Here is a 19,998-nt window from a genome sequence, read left to right on the forward strand (position 1 = left end):
CAACAGTGCAAGAGGGTTCCCTTTTCTCCACACCCTCTCCAGCATTTGTTGTTTGTAGATTTTCTGATGATGCCCATTCTAACTGGTGTGAGGTGATACCTCATTGTAGTTTTGATTTGCATTTCTCTAACAATTAGTGATGTTGAGCAGCTTTTCATGTGCTTGGCCATCTGTATGTCTTCTTTGGAGAAATGTCTATTTAGGTCTTCTGCCCATTTTTGGATTAGATTGTTTGTTTCTTTAATATTGAGCTACATGAGCTGTTTATATATTTTGGAGATTAATCCTTTGTTGATTCATTTGCAAATATTTTCTCCCATTCTGAGGGTTGTCTTCACATCTTGTTTATAGTTTCCTTTGCTTTGCAAAAGCTTTTAAGTTTCATTAGGTCCCGTTTGTTTAATTTTGTTTTTATTTCCATTACTCTAGGAGGTGGATCAAAAAAGATCTTTCTGTGATTTATGTCAGAGTGTTCTTCCTATGTTTTCCTCTAAGAGTTTTATAGTGTCTGGTCTTAAATTTAGGTCTCTAATCCATTTTGAGTTTATTTTTGTGCATGGTGTTAGGGAGTGTTCTAATTTCATTCTATTCCATGTAGCTGTCCAGTTTTCCCAGCACCACTTTTTGAAGAGACTGTCTTTTCTCCATTGTATATCCTTGCCTCGTTTGTCATGGATTAGGTGACCATAAGTGCATGGGCTTATCTCTGGGCTTTCTATCCTGTTCCATTGATCTATATTTCTGTTTTTGTGCCAGTACCATATTGTCTTGATTACTGTAGCTTTGTAGTATAGTCTGAAGTCAGTGAGTCTGATTCCTCTAGCTCCATTTTTTTCCCTCAAGACCGCTTTGGCTATTCGGGGTCTTTTGTGTCTCCTTACAAATTTTAAGATTTTTTGTTTTAGTTCTGTAAATAATGCCATTTGTAATTTGATAGGGATTGCATTGAATCTGTAGATTAGGTAGTTTAGTCATTTTCACAATATTGATTCTTCCAATCCAAGAACATGGTATATCTCTCCATCTGTTTGTATCATCTTTAATTTCTTTCATCACTGTCTTATAGTTTTCTGCATACAAGTCTTTTGTCTCCCTAGGTAGATTTATTCCTAGGTATTTTATTCTTTTTGTTCCAATGGTAAATGGGAGTGTTTCCTTAATTTCTATTTCTGATCTTTCATCATTAGTGTATAGGAATTCAAGAGATTTCTGTGCATTAATATTGTATCCTGCAGCTTTACCAAATTCATTGATTAGCTCTAGTAGTTTTCTGGTGGCATCTTTAGGATTCTCTATGTATAGTATCATGTCATCTGCAAACAGTGACAGTTTTACTTTTTCTTTTCCAATTTGTATTCCTTTTATTTCTTTTTCTTCTCTAATTGCCATGGCTAGGACTTCCAAAACTACGTTGAATAACAGTGGTGAGAGTGGACATCCTTGTCTTGTTCCGATCTTAAAGGAAATGCTTTCGATTTTTCACCATTGAGAATGATGTTTGCTGTGGGTTTGTCATGTATGGCCTTTATTTTGTTGACGTAGGTTCCCTCTGTGCCCACTTTCTGAAGAATTTTGTTCATAAATGGCTGTTGAATTTTGTCAAAAGCTTTTTCTGCATCTATTGAGATGATCATACGGTTTTTATTCCTTAATTGTTAATGTGGTGTATCACATTGATCGATTTGCATATATTGAAGAACCCTTACATCCCTGGGATAAATCCCACTTGATCATGGTGTATGATCCTTTTAATGTGTTGTTGGATTCTATTTGCTAGTATTTTGTTGAGGATTTTTGCATCTACATTCATGAGTGACATTAGTGTGTAATTTTCTTTTTTTGTAGTATCTTTGATTTTGAAATCAGGGTGATGGTGGCCTTATAGAATGAGTTTGGGAGTATTCCTTCCTCTGCAATTTTTTGGAAGAGTTTGAGAAGGATGGGTGTTAGCTCTTCTCTAAATGTTTGATAGATTTCACCTGTGAAGCCATCTGGTCATGGACTTTTGTTTGTTGGAAGATATTTAATCACAGTTTCAATTTCATTACTTGTGATTGGTCTGTTCATATTTTCTATTTCTGCCTGGTTCAGTCTTGGAAGGTTATACCTTTCTAAGAATTTGTCCATTTCTTCCAGGTTGTCCATTTTATTGCCATAGAGTTGCTTGTAGTAGTCTCTTAGGATGCTTTGTATTTCTGCGGTGTCTGTTGTAACGTCTCCTTTTACATTTCTAATTTTATTGATTTGAGTCCTCCCCCTCTTTTTCTTAATGAGTCTGGCTAATGGTTTATCAATTTTATTTATCTTTTCAAAGAACCAGCTTTTACTTCTATTGATATTTGCTATTGTTTTCTTTGTTTCTATTTCATTTATTTCTGCTCTGATCTTTATGATTTCTTTCCTTCTACTAACGTTGTGTTTTGTTTGTTCTTTCTCTAGTTCCTTTAGGTGTAAGGTTAGATTGTTTATTTGAGACTTCTTGTTTCTTGAGGTAGGCTTGTATTGCTGTAAACTTCCATCTTAGAACTGCTTTTGCTGCATCCCATAGGTTTTGGATTGTCCTGTTTCATTGTCATTTGTCTCTAGGTATTTTCTGATTTCCTATTTGATTTCTTCAGTGATCTCTTGGTTATTTAGCAAAGTACTGTTTAGCCTCCATGTGTTTGTGTTTTTTACGTTTTTCTCCCTGTAATTGATTTCTAATTTCACATTGTTGTGGTCAGGAAAGATGCTTCGTATTATTTGTTTTCTTACATTTACTGAGGCTTCATTTGATGTGATCTGTCCTGGAGAATGTCCCTTGCGCACTTGAGAAGAAAGTGTAATCTGCTGTTTTTGGATGGAATGTCCTATAAATATCATTTAAATCTGTCTGGTCTGTTGTGTCATTTAAAGCTTGTGTTTCCTTATTAATTTTCTGTTTGGATGATCTGTCATTTGGTGTGAGGTGTTAAAGTCCCCCACTATTATTGTGTTACTGTCTATTTCCTCTTCTGGAGCTCTTAGCAGTTGCCTTATGTATTGAGGTGCTCCTATGTTGGGTGCATATATATTTATAATTGTTATATCTTCTTTTGGATTGATCCCTTGATCATTATGTAGTGTCCTTCCTTGTCTCTTGTAATGTTCTTTATTTTAAAGTCTGTTTTATCTGATATGAGTATTGCTACTCTAGCTTTCTTTTGATTTCCATTTGCATGGAATATCTTTTTCCATCCCCTCACTTTCAGCCTGTATGTGTCCCTAGGTCTGAAGTGAGTTTCTTGTAGACAGCATATATATGGGTCTTGTTTTTGTATCCATTCAGCAAACCTGTGTCTTTTGGTTGGAACATTTAATCCATTTGCATTTAAGGTAATTATTGATATGTATGTTCCTATGACCATTTTCTTAATTGTTTGGGGTTTGTTTTGGTAGGTCCTTTTCTTCTCTTGTGTTTCCCACTTAGAGAAGTTCCTTTAGCATTTGTTGTAGAGCTGATTTGGTTGTGGTGAATTCTCTTAGCTTTTGCTTATATGTAAAACCTTTTGATTTGTCTATGGAATCTGAATGAGATCCTTGCCGGGTAGAGTAATCTTGGTTGTATGTTCTTCCCTTTCATCTCTTTAAATATGTCATGCCATTCCCTTCTGGCTTGTAGAGTTTCTGCTGAGAAATCAGCTGTTAACCTTATGGGAGTTCCCTTGTATGTTGTTTGTCAGTTTTCCCTTGCTGCTTTCAGTAATTTTTCTGTCTTTAATTTTTGTCAATTTGATTACTATGTGTCTCGGTGTGTTTCTCTGTGGATTTATCCTGTATGGGACTCTCTGCACTTCCTGGACTTGGGTGGCTATTTCCTTTCCCATGTAGGGAAGTTTTTGACTATAATCTCTTCAAATATTTTCTCAGGTTCTTTCTCTCTCTCTTCTTTTTCTGGGACCCCTATAATGTGAATGTTGTTGTGTTTAATGTTCTCCCAGAGGTCTCTTCAGCTGTCTTCATTTCTTTTCATTCTTTTTTCTTTAATCTGTTTCACAGCAGTGAGTTCCACCATTCTGTCTTCCAGGTCACTTATCCGTTTTTCTACCTCAGTTATTGTGCTATTGATTCCTTCTAGTGTATTTTTCATTTCAGTTATTGTATTGTTCATGTTTGTTTGTTCTTTAATTCTTCTAGGTCTTTGTTAAACATTTCTTTCATCTTCTCAATCTTTGCCTTCATTCTTTTTCCGAGGTCTTGGATCATCTTCAGTATCATTCTGAATTCTTTTTCTGGAAGGTTGCCTATCTCCACTTCATTTAGTTGTTTTTCTGGGGTTTTATCTTGTTCCTTCATCTGGTACATAGCCCTCCGACTTTTCATCTCATCTGTCTTTCTCTGAATATGGTTTGAGTTCCACAGGCTGCAGGATTGTAGTTCTTCTTGCTTCTGCTCTCTGCCCTTTGGTGGATGAAGCTATCTAAGATGCTTGAGCAAGTTTCCTGATGCGAGGGACTGGTGGTGGGTAGAGCTGGCTGTTTCTCTGGTGGGCAGAGCTCAGTGAAAATTTAATCTACTTGTCTGCTGATGAGTGGGACTGGGTTCCCTCCCTGTTGGTTGTTTGGCCTGAGGCGGCCCAACACTGGAGCCTACCCACGCTCTTTAGTGGGGCTAATCGCGACTCTGGGAGGGCCCACGCCAAGGAGTACTTCCCAGAATCTCTGCCACCAGTGTCCTTGTCCTCATGGTGAGACACAGCCACCCCCCACCTCTACAGCAGACCCTCCAACACTAGCAGGTAGGTCTATTCAGTCTCATATGCAGTCATTGCTCCTTCCCCTGCATCCCGATGCACACACTACTTTGTGTGTGCCCTCCAAGAGTGGAGTCTCTGTTTGCCCCAGTCCTGTCGAAGTCCTGCAAACAAATCCCGCTAGCCTTCAAAGTCTGATTTTCTAGGAATTCCTCCTCCCGTTTCTGGGCCCCCAGGTTGGGAAGCCTGACGTGGGGCTCAGAGCCTTCACTCCAGTGGGTAGACTTCTGTGGTATAAGTGATATCCAGTTTGTGAGTCACCTACCCAGCAGTTATGGTATTTAATTTTACTGTGATTGCGCCCTCCTACCGTCTCATTGTGGCTTCTCCTTTGTCTTTGGATGTGGGGTATGTTTTTTGGTGAGTTCCAGTGTCTTCTTGTCGATGATTTTTCAGCAGTTAGTTGTGATTCCAGTGCTCTCACAAGAGGGAGTCAAAAGCGAAGATTAACTAAATTATGCAGTGTTAGCCAGGAAACATTTGAAGGAAATTTAGCTTTCTGTTTTATCTGTTACTGTAAGAGTCCAGATCAGCTAAATAATGATTTAAATTACAATAGAACTGTAGAAAAAAAGAGGGCTGTATATAAGAAAGCACCATAAACAAGCTTTTAAACCCAAACTGGGAAAGGTTTTGTCAGTTGCTTCATTCACATTGCTTCAAAATGAAAAAAGTTTCTTAAACCAATTTCATTCTTTTGATGAAAGCTCCAAAAAAAATTTTTTAAAAAAGATGAAGAACATGGGGGGAAAAGGCAAATTCAGATGGTCAGCTCACATATGAAATAATACTCAACTTCCTAAATAATAAAAGCACAATATGAAGTAGTGTAAGGTACCAAAGAAGTCACCTAATAGTGGCTAAGGATGTTTCAAAATGGGAAATCTTCTTGCTTGCTGTGTGCATGTACATGTAGTGTTGAGGATGGGATGGGGGACTGAGAGAGGGGGCAAAGGGGAGCGGGGAGAAAGTTGGTTGTCTTACAGGAAGACTATTTGGCGATATATACAGATGAGAAATGCTAAAAATGTGTGATTTGGTAGTGATAAACATAGGAATTTTTTATAAGAAATGATTCAAAGTACTATGTAAAGATTATATACCAGTATTATTTATAAAAGCAAAAATTCTAGAAAAATAAATATGCCCAATCAGTGGAATAGCTATAGAAACTATGGTACAGCTATCAGGTATATTATTTTACTACTCTTAAAAATAATGTTTATAGTTGTAATTGAACTGAAAAAAATGTTAACAGTATAATGTAGGTGAAGCCAGAAACAATTTTTTTACAACACTGAAGTTTTATAATTGCCTGTTCATTTTGCTTTAGAATTTTTATATAAGCTTAGTACAGTTAGTAAAATCAGGTAATTAAACATTAATGCAATATTATTATCTGAGATAATGTAGTTAAATTTTAGCAGTTTTGCCACTAATATTCTTTTATAGCAAAAGAAAAAAATTTTTCTTCTCCAGTATGAATCCGGAATCACTGGTTACCTTTAGTTGTCATGTTTCTTCAATCTCTAAATTGTTATAGTTCCTTAGTTGTGCATGATGGTGACGTTTTTGAATATTATAAGTTATTAATTTTGTAGAACGTTCCTTAATATGAGTTTGTGTGGTATTTCCTTATAACTAGATTCAGAGTATCCATTTTTATCAGTAATACTACAGAACCGATGTAGTATCCTTTGTTAGTCATATCTCGACCCATATGATATGAGTTTGCTCGGTACTGGTGATGTTAACTCTGATCACTTGATTAAGGTAGTGCCTGCCAGATTTGTCCTCTGTAAATTTACCATTTTATCCCATTTGAGAATCTATTAATAAATCTTACTGAAATAATTATTAATGTGTTTTGCCCAAATGATAATTTTTAATTCGTTTTTTCTTCCACATTTATTTTTTTAACTTTTTTATTGAAGTATAGTTTACAGTATTGTGTTAGTTTCAAGTATACAGCAAAGTGATTCACATGTATATATGTGCACTTTTTCAGATTCTTTTCCATTATAGGTTATTATGAGATATTGAGTATAGTTCCCTGTGCTATACAGTAGATCCTTGTCATTTACCTACTTTATATAGAGTAGTGTGTATATGTTAATCCCAAACTCCTAATTTATCCACCCCCACTCTTGTGCTATCCCCTTTGGTAACCATAAGTTTGCTTTCTATGTCTGTGAGTCTATTTCTGTTTTGTAAATAAGTTCATTTGTATCATTTTTTTAGATGCCACATTTAAGTGATATCATACAGTATAATCTTTCTCTGTCTAACTTGACTTAATGTGATAATCTCTAAGCCCATCCATGTTGCTGCAAATGGCATTATTTCATTTTTTTAAATAGCTGAGTAATACTTCCACATTTATTCGTTAGCATTTCTACTGAAAGGGAGGATCTTTCCCTCCCTCTCTCTTTGTTTGTTTATATGGTTATGGAATCATGGAATTTTAATTTTTTCTGTTAATCATTTTGAAACTCAAATTGTTCCCTGTTTGTCTAGTTGGAACTCCTTCAAGCTGATTTTCATGTTCTTATCATTCTTTAAGTGACTTCTTACATTCTTAGACAACAAGATATACCAGCATCATCTTGTACTTACCTTGCCCCAGTCCTGGAATCAGCCGTGTATCCAAGAAGCCCTGTTTTCTCTCTTTTTTTTTTTTTTTTTTTTTGCGGTACGCGGGCCTCTCACTGTTGTGGCCTCTCCCGTTGCGGAGCACAGGCTCCAGATGCGCAGGCTCAGCGGCCATGGCTCACGGGCTCAGCCGCTCCGCGGCATGTGGGATCTTCCCGGACCGGGGCATGAACCCGTGTCCCCTGCATCGGCAAGTGGACTCTCAACCACTGCGCCACCAGGGAAGCCCAAGATGTGGGTTTTAAGTGTGCTCATTGCACTTAGAGCATCATTGCTTGTAGGTCTTCTCGGTGGACAGAGCTAGGAAATATGTATATCTGTATATATAACATATTATAATATGTATCCATTAATTATATATTGTTCACCGTAAGTGTCTGATGAAAGGACTCACAGGAATCAAGCAGTTTATACTTCTGGAACATCATTATAGGCAATGGATATAGTACAGCCAAGCAGAAGAAGGGTACTCATTGAAAGGGATATGAAGACTTCAGGCACAGTCTTCTTTGTCCTTCTACCACCGAGTCACAGAGGAATTGCTTTGTTTCCAGGTTCAGAACCACTGCTAGCTTGCATCTCAAGCACCTTAGTAATGGGAAATTCAAATTTGGCTTGAGGTCGGATATCTTATTTTAAGCTAGTCACATGGGCAGTGTGCATTCTAGTTATGTGACCAGCCATTAAGTTACAGGCTCCACTGAAATCAGGTGAATCATAAATTCACTTATTATTACTAAACAATGCTGACAGACTGGTACAGTCTGCTCCCAAACAACTCACAGGCCCATGGTTATGGAATATCATTTATCTTTATTTAGTACATTTTGTGGGCTTCCCTGGTGGCGCAGTGGTTAAGAATCCACCTGCCAATGCAGGGGACACGGGTTCGAGCCCTGGTCTGGGAAGATCCCACATGCCACGGAGCAACTAAGCCCATGCGTCACAACTACTGAGCCTGTGTTCCAGAGCCCATGAGCCACAACTACTGAGCCTGTGTGCTGCAACTACTGAAGCCCACGCTCCTAGGGCCCGTGCTCTGCAACAAGAGAAGCCACCGCAATGAGAAGTCTGTGCACCGCAATGAAGAGTAGCCCCCACTCGCCGCAACTAGAGAAAGCTTGCATGTAGCAATGAAAGACCCAATGCAGCCAAATTAATTAAAAAAAAAAAAAAAAAAAATTTTAAAAAAAACCCAAAAAATTTTTAAACCGCTAAAAAAAAAAAAAAAAAGAATTGTTAAAAAAACCCACAACATTTTGTAATGTAAGAGTCAGCTGTTCTGGAGATGACCATGTGGGCAATACAGACTAGCTGAGATTGACCTATGCTATTCAATTTATGAACATAATATTTATGTAATCATATATGTAAATAATATGTCTGTGTTTCTGTATCTGTCATAAAAGCTATGAGTTCATACTGATGAGCTCTCATTGCAGTTCACGGTCACAGGTTCGTTGTAGCTTTACATTGTACCCTTTCTATATCTCTAATTCTCTTTTCTGACAGAAACCTAGCTCTCATTATCAAAATAAATTTTACTTATTGTCATAGTCTTAGAATATATATATATATAAAATAGTATGGAAATTACTAAGAAAACAAATCTACTAACTAGTGATATTTAAATTTCTTTTTGTCTTTAGTCTGAGAGAATATAGTGTGTTCAAAGTTTACTTGGTTTTGATTGTTAATTTTCATCTGTGTAAACTGATATTTCTTTGAAATACAGTTAAATTCATTTGCTTCTGTTTGTGTTCCACCACCCCCTATTTTTATGACATACAGACTTTTTTGAATATATGAAATACTAACTTGATTCTAAAAGTCAGAGCTATACAAAAAGTCATACTCAATAAATACCACCCGTCCAGCCCTTCTACCAATTCCCATATCCTTTATTTTTTCCCACTACATTGTTTCTTACCCCCTGTTGGTAACCAGTTTTATTAGTCAGGTTTTCATGATACACATGCATATTCTCATATTTCTTTTTTCTTACACAAAGGGTAGCTTTCCTAGTGATTCTCTTCTGCACTCTGCTTTTTTATTTTAACAATTTATCATGAAAACAAATCCACAGAAGTTCATAGAACTCTTCTTCATTGTTTTTATAGCTGCATAGGATTATTTAATCAATTTGTTACATAAAGACAGGTAGTTTACATTATCTTGTAATTACAAGTAATGCTGCAGTGATTAACTTGAGCATATGTATTTTCATATTGTTGGACAATGTATCTTCAGTGTAAATTCCTAGACGTGGGGTTTCTGGGTCAAAGATGTAGATGGATGAATGGATGGATGGATGGACGGATGGATGGATGGAGAGACAGACAGAGATTGATATTGCCAAATCATCCTCTTCCCCCAAAGAATTGTACCAATTTGCATTTTCCCCAGCAATATATGAATGTGCCTGTTTTCCTAGAGTCTTTCTCAGAGCCTCTCTAAAAGAATGAGTTTTACTTTAATTTAATTTTTGCCAATCTTTTAGGTGAGAAATATATCTCAGAATAGTTTTATGTTTCTGTAATTATGAATGAAGTTGAACAAACATCTTATCATATGATTACTGGTATATTAATATACTTATTAGTGGATTATGTATTCGTATTTCTGGCCTTTTTTTTTTTTTTTTTTTTGCGGTACGCGGGCCTCTCACTGTTGTGGCCTCTCCCGTTGCGGAGCACAGGCTCCGGACACGCAGGCTCAGGGGCCATGGCTCACGGGCCCAGCCGCTCTGCGGCATATGGGATCTTCCCGGACCGGGGCATGAACCCGTGTCCCCTGCGTCGGCAGGCGGACTCTCAACCACTGCACCACCAGGGAAGCCCTGGCCTATTTTTTCTATAAAGTTTTTGATCTGTTTTGTTCAATTTTTAAGATTTGACGGTATATTAAGAATATTAGCCCTTTATCTGTGATAAATGTTGCCTATATTTTCTTCTGTTTTTTTTTTGAAACTGTTCAAAATTTTTAAATTATTATTTAAAGTTACCAGTCTTTTGTTACCTCTGGGTTTTGAGTCATAGTTCAAAATGTCTACTTGTAACTGGAATATAGAGAAATTTACCCATGTTTTCTTAAAATACTTGTCTCATTTCATTTTTTACATTTAGATTCCTGTTCTGTTTGGAGTTTATTGTTGTGTATGTTTTGAGGTGTGGATCTAATTTTATCTTTTTCCAAATGTCTAGTCAGTTGTCCCAGCCCACTTTTTAAAAATCTATCTTTGAACGAGAGTTGTGATATGCAGCCTTTCTCATATCAAAAATTCTGTGTGTAAAATGGATTTATTTCTGGTCTTTCTCTTCTACCTGCTGATGTGTTTCTCTTTTCACTATCACCTCTTTATGGTATGTTTTAATGTCTGATAGAACTAATTCCTCCAACCCCCCCAGCACTTCTTTTTCAGTGTTTTACAGAATATTCTTTCCTGTTTGTTTTTTCACATGAACTTGATTATTTTTTACAATTTATTTATTTTATTTTTGGCTGTGTTGGGTCTTCATTGTTGCACATGCACTTTCTCTGGTTGCAGCGAGCGGGGGCTGCTCTGCATTGTGGTGCGTGGACTTCTCATCACAGTGGCTTCTCTTGTTGCAGAGCGCGGGCTCTAGGCGCTCAGGCTTCAGTAGTTGTGGCTTGCAGGCTAAGTAGTTGTGGCTCACGGGCTCTAGAGTGCAGGCTCAGTAGTTGTGGTGCACGGGCTTAGTTGATCCGCGGCATGTGAGATCTTCCCGGACTAGAGCTCGAACCTGTGTCCCCTTCATTGGCAGGCAGATTCTTAACCACTGCGCCACCAGAGAAGCCCTCACATCAACTTTAGTATCAGTTTCTCTAGCTGCATAAAAAAGCTTCTTGGAATCTTTATTAGAACTGCCTTTAACTTATAAATTACTTTATGAGGAATTGATATATTTATGATATTAAGTTGAGTCTAGTTTTATTCATTCATAAGTTTATTCCTAAGTTTCTTTAGAGTTGTAAAAATAAATTTTTAAATTTTGAGATAATTGTAGATTCATATGCAGTTGTAAAAATCAATACAGAGAGAGCCCATGAAAATTCCCTGGTGGTCCAGTGGTTAGGACTCCATGCTTCCACTACTGGCAGCCTGGATTCAGTCCATTTCTGGTTGGGGAACTAAGATTGCACAGACTGCGTGGTACAGCCAAAACAAAACAAAAAGCATAAATATACCGAACAAACCAGAGAGAGCCCCTGTACCATTTACCCAGTTACCATAATGGTAACACACGAACAATATTGAGCTTTCCAGTCCATGAATATGGTATATCTTTCCATCTATTTTGGTCCTTTAAAAATTTCTCCTGGCAGTGTTTGTGTTTGTGATATAGAGGTCTTCCATGCTTTCATTAAATTTCTAATTCTTTTTGATGCTATTATTGATACAATTATTTTAAAATTTTTATTTTCTACTTTGTTGTGAATATATAAACGTAGAATTGATTTTTGTATGTTAGCCTTGTTTCTTATTAGCTTGCTAAATTTATTAATTTTCTTTCTAAATTTATTAATTCTAGTAGTTTTGTAGATTCTCAGGAATTTCTATGTAAAATCATATGATCAGCAAGAAGATATTTTTGCCGTTTCTAATCTTTGTATGTTCTTTTCTGTTTCTCCTCACCTCTTCCCCCCTTTTCCTCTCCTTCTTCCCTCCCCTCCTCTCCCCTCGCCCCATCTCCCTTCTCTTCTTTTTCCTCTTTTTCCCTCCCCATTCCCCCTTATACTTCAACTTATATGTTAGCTCTACATTTTGGTAGATGCCCTATATCAAGTTGAGGAAGTTTCCTTCTGTTCCTAATTTGTTGAGAAATTTTAACATGTATAGGTGTTGAATTTTGTCAGATGCTTTTTATGCATCTCTTGAAAATTTTTTTTAAATTTTAATTTATTTATTTATACAGCAGGTTCTTATTAGTCATCCATTTTATACACATAAGTGTATACATGTCAATCACAATCTCTTGCTCTTGTTTTCCTTGTTTCTATTTCTTTTATTTCTGCTCTGATCTTTATGATTTCTTTCCTTCTGCCAACCTTGGGTTTTGATTGTTCTTCTTTCTGTAGTTCCTTTAGGTGTAAGGTTAGATTTTTTATTTGTCATTTTTCTTGTTTCTTGAGGTTGGCTTGTATTGCTATAAACTTCCCTCTTAGAACTGCTTTTGCTGCATCCCATAGGTTTTGGATTGTCGGGTTTTCATTGTCATTTGTCTCCAGCTGTTTTTTGATTTCCTTTTCGATTTCTTCAGTGATCTCTTGGTTATTTAGTAACATATTGTTGAGCCTCTATGTGTTTGTGTTTTTTACGTTTTTTTTTACCCTGTAATTGATTTCTAATCTCGTAGCCTTGTGGTCAGAAAAGGTGCTTGATATGATTTCAATTTTCTCAAATTTACTGAAGCTTGATTTGTGACCCAAGATGTGTTCTATCCTGGTGAATGTTCTGTGTACACTTTAGAAGAAAGTGTAATATGCTGGTTTTGGATGGAAAGAAATCAATTAAATATCAATATTATTAAATATTAAATACCTATAAATATCGATTAAATCTGTGTGGTCTGTTGTGTCATTTAAAACTTGTGTTTCGTTATTAATTTTCTGTTTGGATGATCTGTCATTTGGTGTAAGTGGGGTGTTAAAGTCCCCCACTATTATTATTATTTTTACATCTTTATTAGAATATAATTGTTTTACAATGGTGTTATTTTCTGCTTTATAACAAAGTGAATCAGTTATACATATATTCCCATATCTCTTCCCTCTTGCGTCTCCCTCCCTCCCACCCTCCCTATCCCACCCCTCCAGGCGGTCACAGAGCACCAAGCTGATCTCCCTGTGCTATGCAGCTGCTTCCCACTAGCTATCTGCCTTACATTTGGTAGTGTATATATGTCCATACCTCTCTCTCGCTTTGTCACAGCTTACCCTTCCCCCTCCCTATATCCTCAAGTCCATTCTCTAGTAGGTCTGTGTCTTTATTCCTGTCTTACCCCTAGGTTCTTCATGACATTTTTTTCCTTAATTCCACATATATGTGTTAGCATACGGTATTTGTCTTTCTCTTTCTGACTTACTTCACTCTGTATGACAGACTCTAGGTCTATCCACCCCATTACAAATAGCTCAATTTTGTTTCTTTTTATGGCTGAGTAATATTCCATTGTATATATGTGCCACATCTTCTTTATCCATTCATCCGTTGATGGACAATTAGGTTGTTTCCATCTCCGGGCTATTGTAAATAGAGCTGCAATGAACATTTTGGTACATGACCTCTTTTTAATTATGGTTTTCTCAGCGTATATGCCCAGTAGTGGGATTGCTGGGTCATATGGTAGTTCTATTTGTAGTTTTTTAAGGAACCTCCATACTGTTCTCCATAGTGGCTGTATCAATTCACATTCCCACCAGCAGTGCAAGAGTTTTCCCTTTTCTCCAAACCCTCTCCAGCATGTATTGTTTCTAGATTTTTTGATGATGGCCATTCTGACTGGTGTGAGATAGTATGTGTTATTGTCGATTTCCTCTTTTATAGCTGTTAGCAGTTGCTTTTTATATGGAGGTGCTCCTATGTTGGGTGCATATATATTTATAATTGTTATATCTTCTTCTTAGATTGATCCCTTGATCACTATGTAGTGTCCTTCCTTGTCTCTTATAATGTTCTTTATTTTAAAGTCTATTTTATCTGATATGAGTATTGCTACTCCAGCTTTCTTTTGATTTCCATTTGCATGGAATATCTTTTTCCATCCCCCTCACTTTCAGCCTGTATGTGTCCCTAGGTCTGAAGTGAGTTTCTTGTAGACAGCATACATATGGGTCTTGTTTTTGTATCCATTCAGCAAGCCTGTATCTTTTCATTGGAGCATTTAATCCATTCACGTTTAAGGTAATTATTGATATGTATGTTCCTATTACCATTTTCTTAATTTGTGTTTTGTTTTGGTAGGTCCTTTTCTTCTCTTGTGTTTCCCACCTAGAGAAGTTCCTTTAACATTTGTTGTAGAGCTGGTTTGGTGGTGGTGAATTCTCTTAGCTTTTTCCTAACTGTAAAGCTTTTGATTTCTCCATCAAATCTGAATGAGATCCTTGCCGGGTAGAGTAATCTTGGTTGTAACTTCTTCCCTTTCATCACTTTAAATATGTCATGCCACTTCCTTCTGGCTTGGAGAGTTTCTGCTGGCAAATCAGTTGTTAACCTTACGGGAGTCCCCTTGTATGTTATTTGTTGTTTTTCCCTTGCTACTTTCAGTAATTTTTCTTTGTCTTTATTTTTTTCCAGTTTGATTACTATGTGTCTTGGTGTGTTTCTTCTTGGGTTTATCCTGCCTGGGATGCTCTGTGCTTCCTGGACTTGGGTGTTTATTTCGTTTCCCATGTTAGGGAAGTGTTTGACTCTAATCTCTTCAAATATTTTCTCGGGTTCTTTCTCTCTCTCTTCTCCTTCTGGGACCCCTATAATGCAAATGTCTTTGCGTTTAATGTTGTCCTAGAGGTCTCTTAGGCTGTCTTCATCTCTTTTCATTCATTTTTAAAATTCTGTTCCACAACAGTGAATTCTACCATTCTGTCTTCCAGTTCACTTATCCATTCTTCTTCCTCAGTTATTCTGATATTGATTTCTTCTAGTGTATTTTTCATTTTAGTTATTGTATTGTTCATCTCTGTTTGTTTGTTCTTTATTTCTTCTAGGTTTTTGTTAAACATTTCTTACATCTTCTCGATCATTGTCTCCATTCTTTTTCCGAGGTCCTGGATCACCTTCACTATTATTATTCTGACATCTTTTTCTGGAATAAACTTTATTATTCTGTCTCCTATGTCTCTTTTGTTCTCTTACAAATTTTTCTTTCTTCTTGACTTTATTCCTTCATTTTGAGTAATAATTCTTTCAGATTTATCTTCCACTTTGCAAATTCTCTTTTTATTCTCCAAATCTGATACTTGTTCTTTTGTAGGTATTTGTCCTCAAATCAGATTGTCCCCTTGTTTCCCCTTTTCTACACTCTTATATTTTGTTTACCGTTACCTCTCTGAGTTCAGCTTCCTGTTTGGTTGTTTATCTTTTGGAAAATAGTCTTTTTTTTCTTTTGATCCAAGCACAGCTTTAAAATATATCTTAGTTACCATCTACTTTTAGCAGGAGTTCACTTTAGATAAGTGTTTTTTGTTCATTGTAGTAACTTAATATTTCTTACGCAATACATTTGCAGTTCTGGTATTCTTATTGGTGAACTTGTGTCATCATAGGATCTCATTATGTGTCTTATCTCTTTATCTGTTAATGTGCCACAAGCATAATAGTAACCATTTGTGGAAGGGTTTTCATACCCTTTTAATTAACATGGTGTTGGTAGTCTTATATATTTAGGATTATAAACTTTTTAAGTAAGATTTATATGCCAGTGTATTTCAGATTTGTTGTTGTTCTTTAAGTATATATATGTGTGTGTGTGTGTGTGTGTGTGTGTGTGTGTGTGTGTGTGTGTATGTATATATATATATATATATGTGATTTAGTTATTTGGGTGTTCTAATGTATATGTCAAACTATACATATTAACTACCCCTTAACCTAATAATCAGTGTTAATTTAAATACCTGTTCTGTACAGCCAAGCAGTCTTCCTGTTATTCACAAGGTATAGGTTGCAGTATAGGGATGATGAAGCAGTAAATAGTTTTCTTTTGGTAATTGTTTTCTAACAATTGATGCATATTTAAGTAAAATTCTCAAAATTCTACTTTTTAGAATAGCCCTTATAATAGATTCTGTCTTCATTTAATTTGGAGAGTTGAAAGAAGCTTCTCATTTTATTCTCATAAAATTGACCTATTTTCCCTTTAAAATAAGAATTTGAAATATGGTCTAAGAACTACAGGATTTTGCTATTTGTAAGTATTTTAATGTGAACTTTTGATATTAAATATTCAAGCATTTGGATATTCTGCGCAGAGAAATAGTATGGTATGTTCTGAGTTACAAGTGTCTTTTCTTGTTATTACCTTAGACAAAGAAACAGCCCTGGTATAACAGCACATTAGCATCAAGACGAAAACGACTCACTGCTCATTTTGAAGACTTAGAGCAATGTTACTTTTCTACAAGGATGTCTCGTATCTCAGGTACATTCAGGACTTCTTAAAATAACTCAGATTCATATTTCATATCCATATCTAGCTTCTTATGCTGGATTTATGGAAAGCAAAATTGTCTGTTTTCAGCATAGTCTAGCACAGTATTGTTGAGGTTCTTAGACATCTTGGAGAACATTGCTTTTCCATATCTATTTTTGTTCTCTTTCTTTATTTGGGAATTTTTAATCTGTATATAGTGAGCTGTAAAAAGTTAAAAACAAATCAGCCATGAATATGTAGCTAGCAAAAATAAGTTCCATTCAGTTGCCTTCTATTCTTCAACATTTATTAAGTTCTAAGCACTATCCTCTGTGCTAAGAATAAAAAGATGAAAGTACTTGTTCTTGTCATCAAGGAGTATTATGAATTTAGTGGGGGAAAGCAACAGGTAAAGAATTCTATGTGATATTTTATGTTATTTACATATGCAAAGGGCATTAAGGGAATAGAGAAGAATATCCACTAATATAACTGGGAGTGAAAAAGCCATGCCACGTTGAAAATGGAGAAATGTGAGAAAATGATTCCTGTAGGGATTTCAGAGATGTTGTATTTAGTCAAGGCTAGTATTAATTAACTAAAAAAAGGTAATTAGAAACATATTCAAAGTAGAGGAAATAACTTATGCAAAGATTTGTATAGAATCTACACAATAGAATGTACACAATAGTATAGAATATTTTTATTGCTATAGAAAAGTAACTGAGTTCTGTTCCCTTTTTGTTAGTTCTCTGATCTTTAGCCTTTCTTGGTGTCTTTGCTCACCAGTGCAGTAGGGACATTTATACCGACCCAGCAGGGTTTTTTTTTTTTTTAAGGTTTATAGATGATGCATGTAAAATACGCTTGGTATAAGTTAGATTCTCAATTAATTGATGTCATTTGTAATATACCTGCTCAAAATGAGGACCACCAAGGAAAAAAATGTCTGTTATTTTATTAATTGTTAAAAATTTTTCCTTGGTTTTCTCTTGAATAGGCATGTTTGTATTATAATCCACACATTATAGAGAGAGAATCTTTGGAGAAATTTGCCTCAGGACTGGAGGTGGCAGAAAAATGTATATAGATTCACATAGCATTTTTCCTCTGAAGACTAGAAGAAAACCAAACTTTGTTTATAAATGTGTTTGAAATTAATAGTCAACAGTTTTCATACAGATGGAAAGCTCTCATTGTATTGTCTTGAGAATTGAGCCCCTTATTAAACTTCTGTAATAGTCTATAAACTATAGTAGGAAGCCGTTACATTGAAAGTGGTCTTAGACCTACATTCTACTGACTGGCAGAGGGCTCATGTTAACCCTTTCAGATGTTATTTGTTGGTATGATGTTGAAATACAACCACAGGCAAATGGCAGACATTAAAAAAAGAGAGAGAGCAAGATGGGAAAGAGAGATTGGAGTAGGCTATTGATTAATAATTTGTAAATAACTATAGCATAAGCATGCTATGGGATAGTAAAGGTAATCACAAACCAATTTAATTTATTTTGGAGATACAGCTTTATAGGGAGGTAGACTAGTAAGTTAAAACCAGGAGGAAGATTAGATTTTTATTTTTGTAGACATGGCTGTATTGTACTTAACACATGTTGTCTTCAGTTTTTAGGAATCTCAAATTTAACTTAACAAATTTGCAGTGTCTACACTAATCATGTTGCTGAATATGGAGTGCCTCCTAGTGTCCTTGGCTGTAAAGAGGAAATTTAAACTTCTTTGTAATGGGGTACCTAAGAGTTTGATTGTCCTTTTGTATATTTTCAAATGAGAACACACTCCCCATCCCCAACTTCTATTTTCATCTATGAAAATGAAACATAAAGACTAAGAAAAAATGCTTTGAACTCTTAATTGTAATTGAAAGAGAAGCTAAATTATAAAGTATTAGAAGAGAGAAGAGACACTGAACACACTTTTGCAAACTAATCTGTAATTAGAATAGGAGAGGTGATATGCCATCAGATATGTATGGGTATTGATCATAAACCAACCAAGCAAACAAAATCCTACCTTTTTACAACCAGATAAGTGAAATCTAATCCCTATGCTTTCAGATACTGAAATAACTGCTTTTAGTGTTATTTTTATAACTTCTGTTGAAAGTCGGTGTTAAATGAGTGGATATGATGGCCGGAAGTTCACCTACCCTAGAAAAGGATTGTGATCTTCTGCAGAATAGACATTCTTGAATGCTTGTGAGTTTTATGTACTTAGGGATTGATGTCAAAATGTTGAAAGAATATATTAATATTAAAACAATTTTTAAATGGTTAGCTATAAAGTAACTGTCTTTTTAGTATTTACTGCATTAAGTAGCTCACAGTAATAGGGTTATATATAAAAAGAACCAGTTACATGGTTGGATGCATGTTGTATCCAAACTACTTTGCAGTACAGTTGATACCCCCCCCTTTTGCAATAACCTATGTTTTATTTATCATTTGTTGAATTTCCTGAGAATAATTTTTGTGGACCAAGTACTTTAGCTCAATAACATCTTGATATTTCATGCTAATTGGGTTTGTTCCTTTTGCGTTTTGTAGAATTGAAACACTACAAAATTGAGCCCTTTTAATGTAGGTTGTTAGATGACTATGTTAAGTTAGTGTTTAAATATTTAAAATGTAAAATGTTAGGGACAGAAGCTTACTTAGTTTCCTCAAATAATTGTTTGTTTTTCTTTATAATAATTGTTAGATAAAGTTCTTCATGTCAGCAATTCAAGATAACTGGAAATCTCCAGATAAAATAAATAAATTCTTTATTATATATCATATAGGAGAGTAATAGTAACTCTTTTGACTTAATGATTCTTACAGCTTAATTTCTTTTTGCTTACTAGTACTTTCAGAGGACATTTAAGAAGGGAAATCACAAAAGTTTACCTTAAAAAAGTTCTGTGTGTGTATATGCATATGAGCTAAGAGTAAGGAAGAAGGTATGAAAACACAGTGTTGTAACAGGCTTATTTCAAGTTTCAATATAGAAAGCTAACTAAAGTAATTGTGTTCTTTTCTTTTTTTGGAAGGGAAAACGCAAGTCCAAACTTTAAGCAGTTTTGAAAAACAATGTTTTTATTCATGCTTTTACTGTAGGCCTGTTTCTACATTGGAGAGTAAATTAGCTGTCTTCTCAGGTCCTTTATAACCTGATTTTGTGATTTAAATTCTACATCATTTAGTTATGAATAGTTTACTGAAATGGACTTTACTTAAAGTATTTGTAAAGAGTTCTATTGGATGGAATTATTGTTTTCCATATTCCACCAAGACATTTGAGTGAACCTGTTTTTTTAATTTATTTTTTTTTATTTTTTATTTATTTATTTTTTTTGCGGTACACGGGCCTCTCACTGTTGTGGCCTCTCCCGTTGCGGAGCACAGGCTCCGGACGCGCAGG

At 35.5% G+C, this 19,998-nt stretch overlaps 1 protein-coding gene across 4 annotated transcripts in view; it reads left to right on the forward strand.

Annotated features, from left to right (window-relative positions):
• The window catches only part of COP1 (COP1 E3 ubiquitin ligase), a 229,072-nt gene that overhangs the window by 60,762 nt on the left and 148,312 nt on the right, over positions 1 to 19,998 (forward strand). For all 4 annotated transcript variants that reach the window (XM_007451361.1, XM_007451363.1, XM_007451362.1 and 1 more), the window contains one exon: positions 16,470 to 16,584. In XM_007451361.1, the coding sequence (XP_007451423.1) occupies positions 16,470 to 16,584 (115 nt within the window). The remainder of the gene's footprint in view (positions 1 to 16,469; positions 16,585 to 19,998) is intronic.

The sequence above is a fragment of the Lipotes vexillifer genome, unplaced genomic scaffold, assembly GCF_000442215.2.
Source record: "Lipotes vexillifer unplaced genomic scaffold, Lipotes_vexillifer_v1.1 scaffold1113, whole genome shotgun sequence".
NCBI classification, from domain to species: domain Eukaryota; kingdom Metazoa; phylum Chordata; class Mammalia; order Artiodactyla; family Lipotidae; genus Lipotes; species Lipotes vexillifer.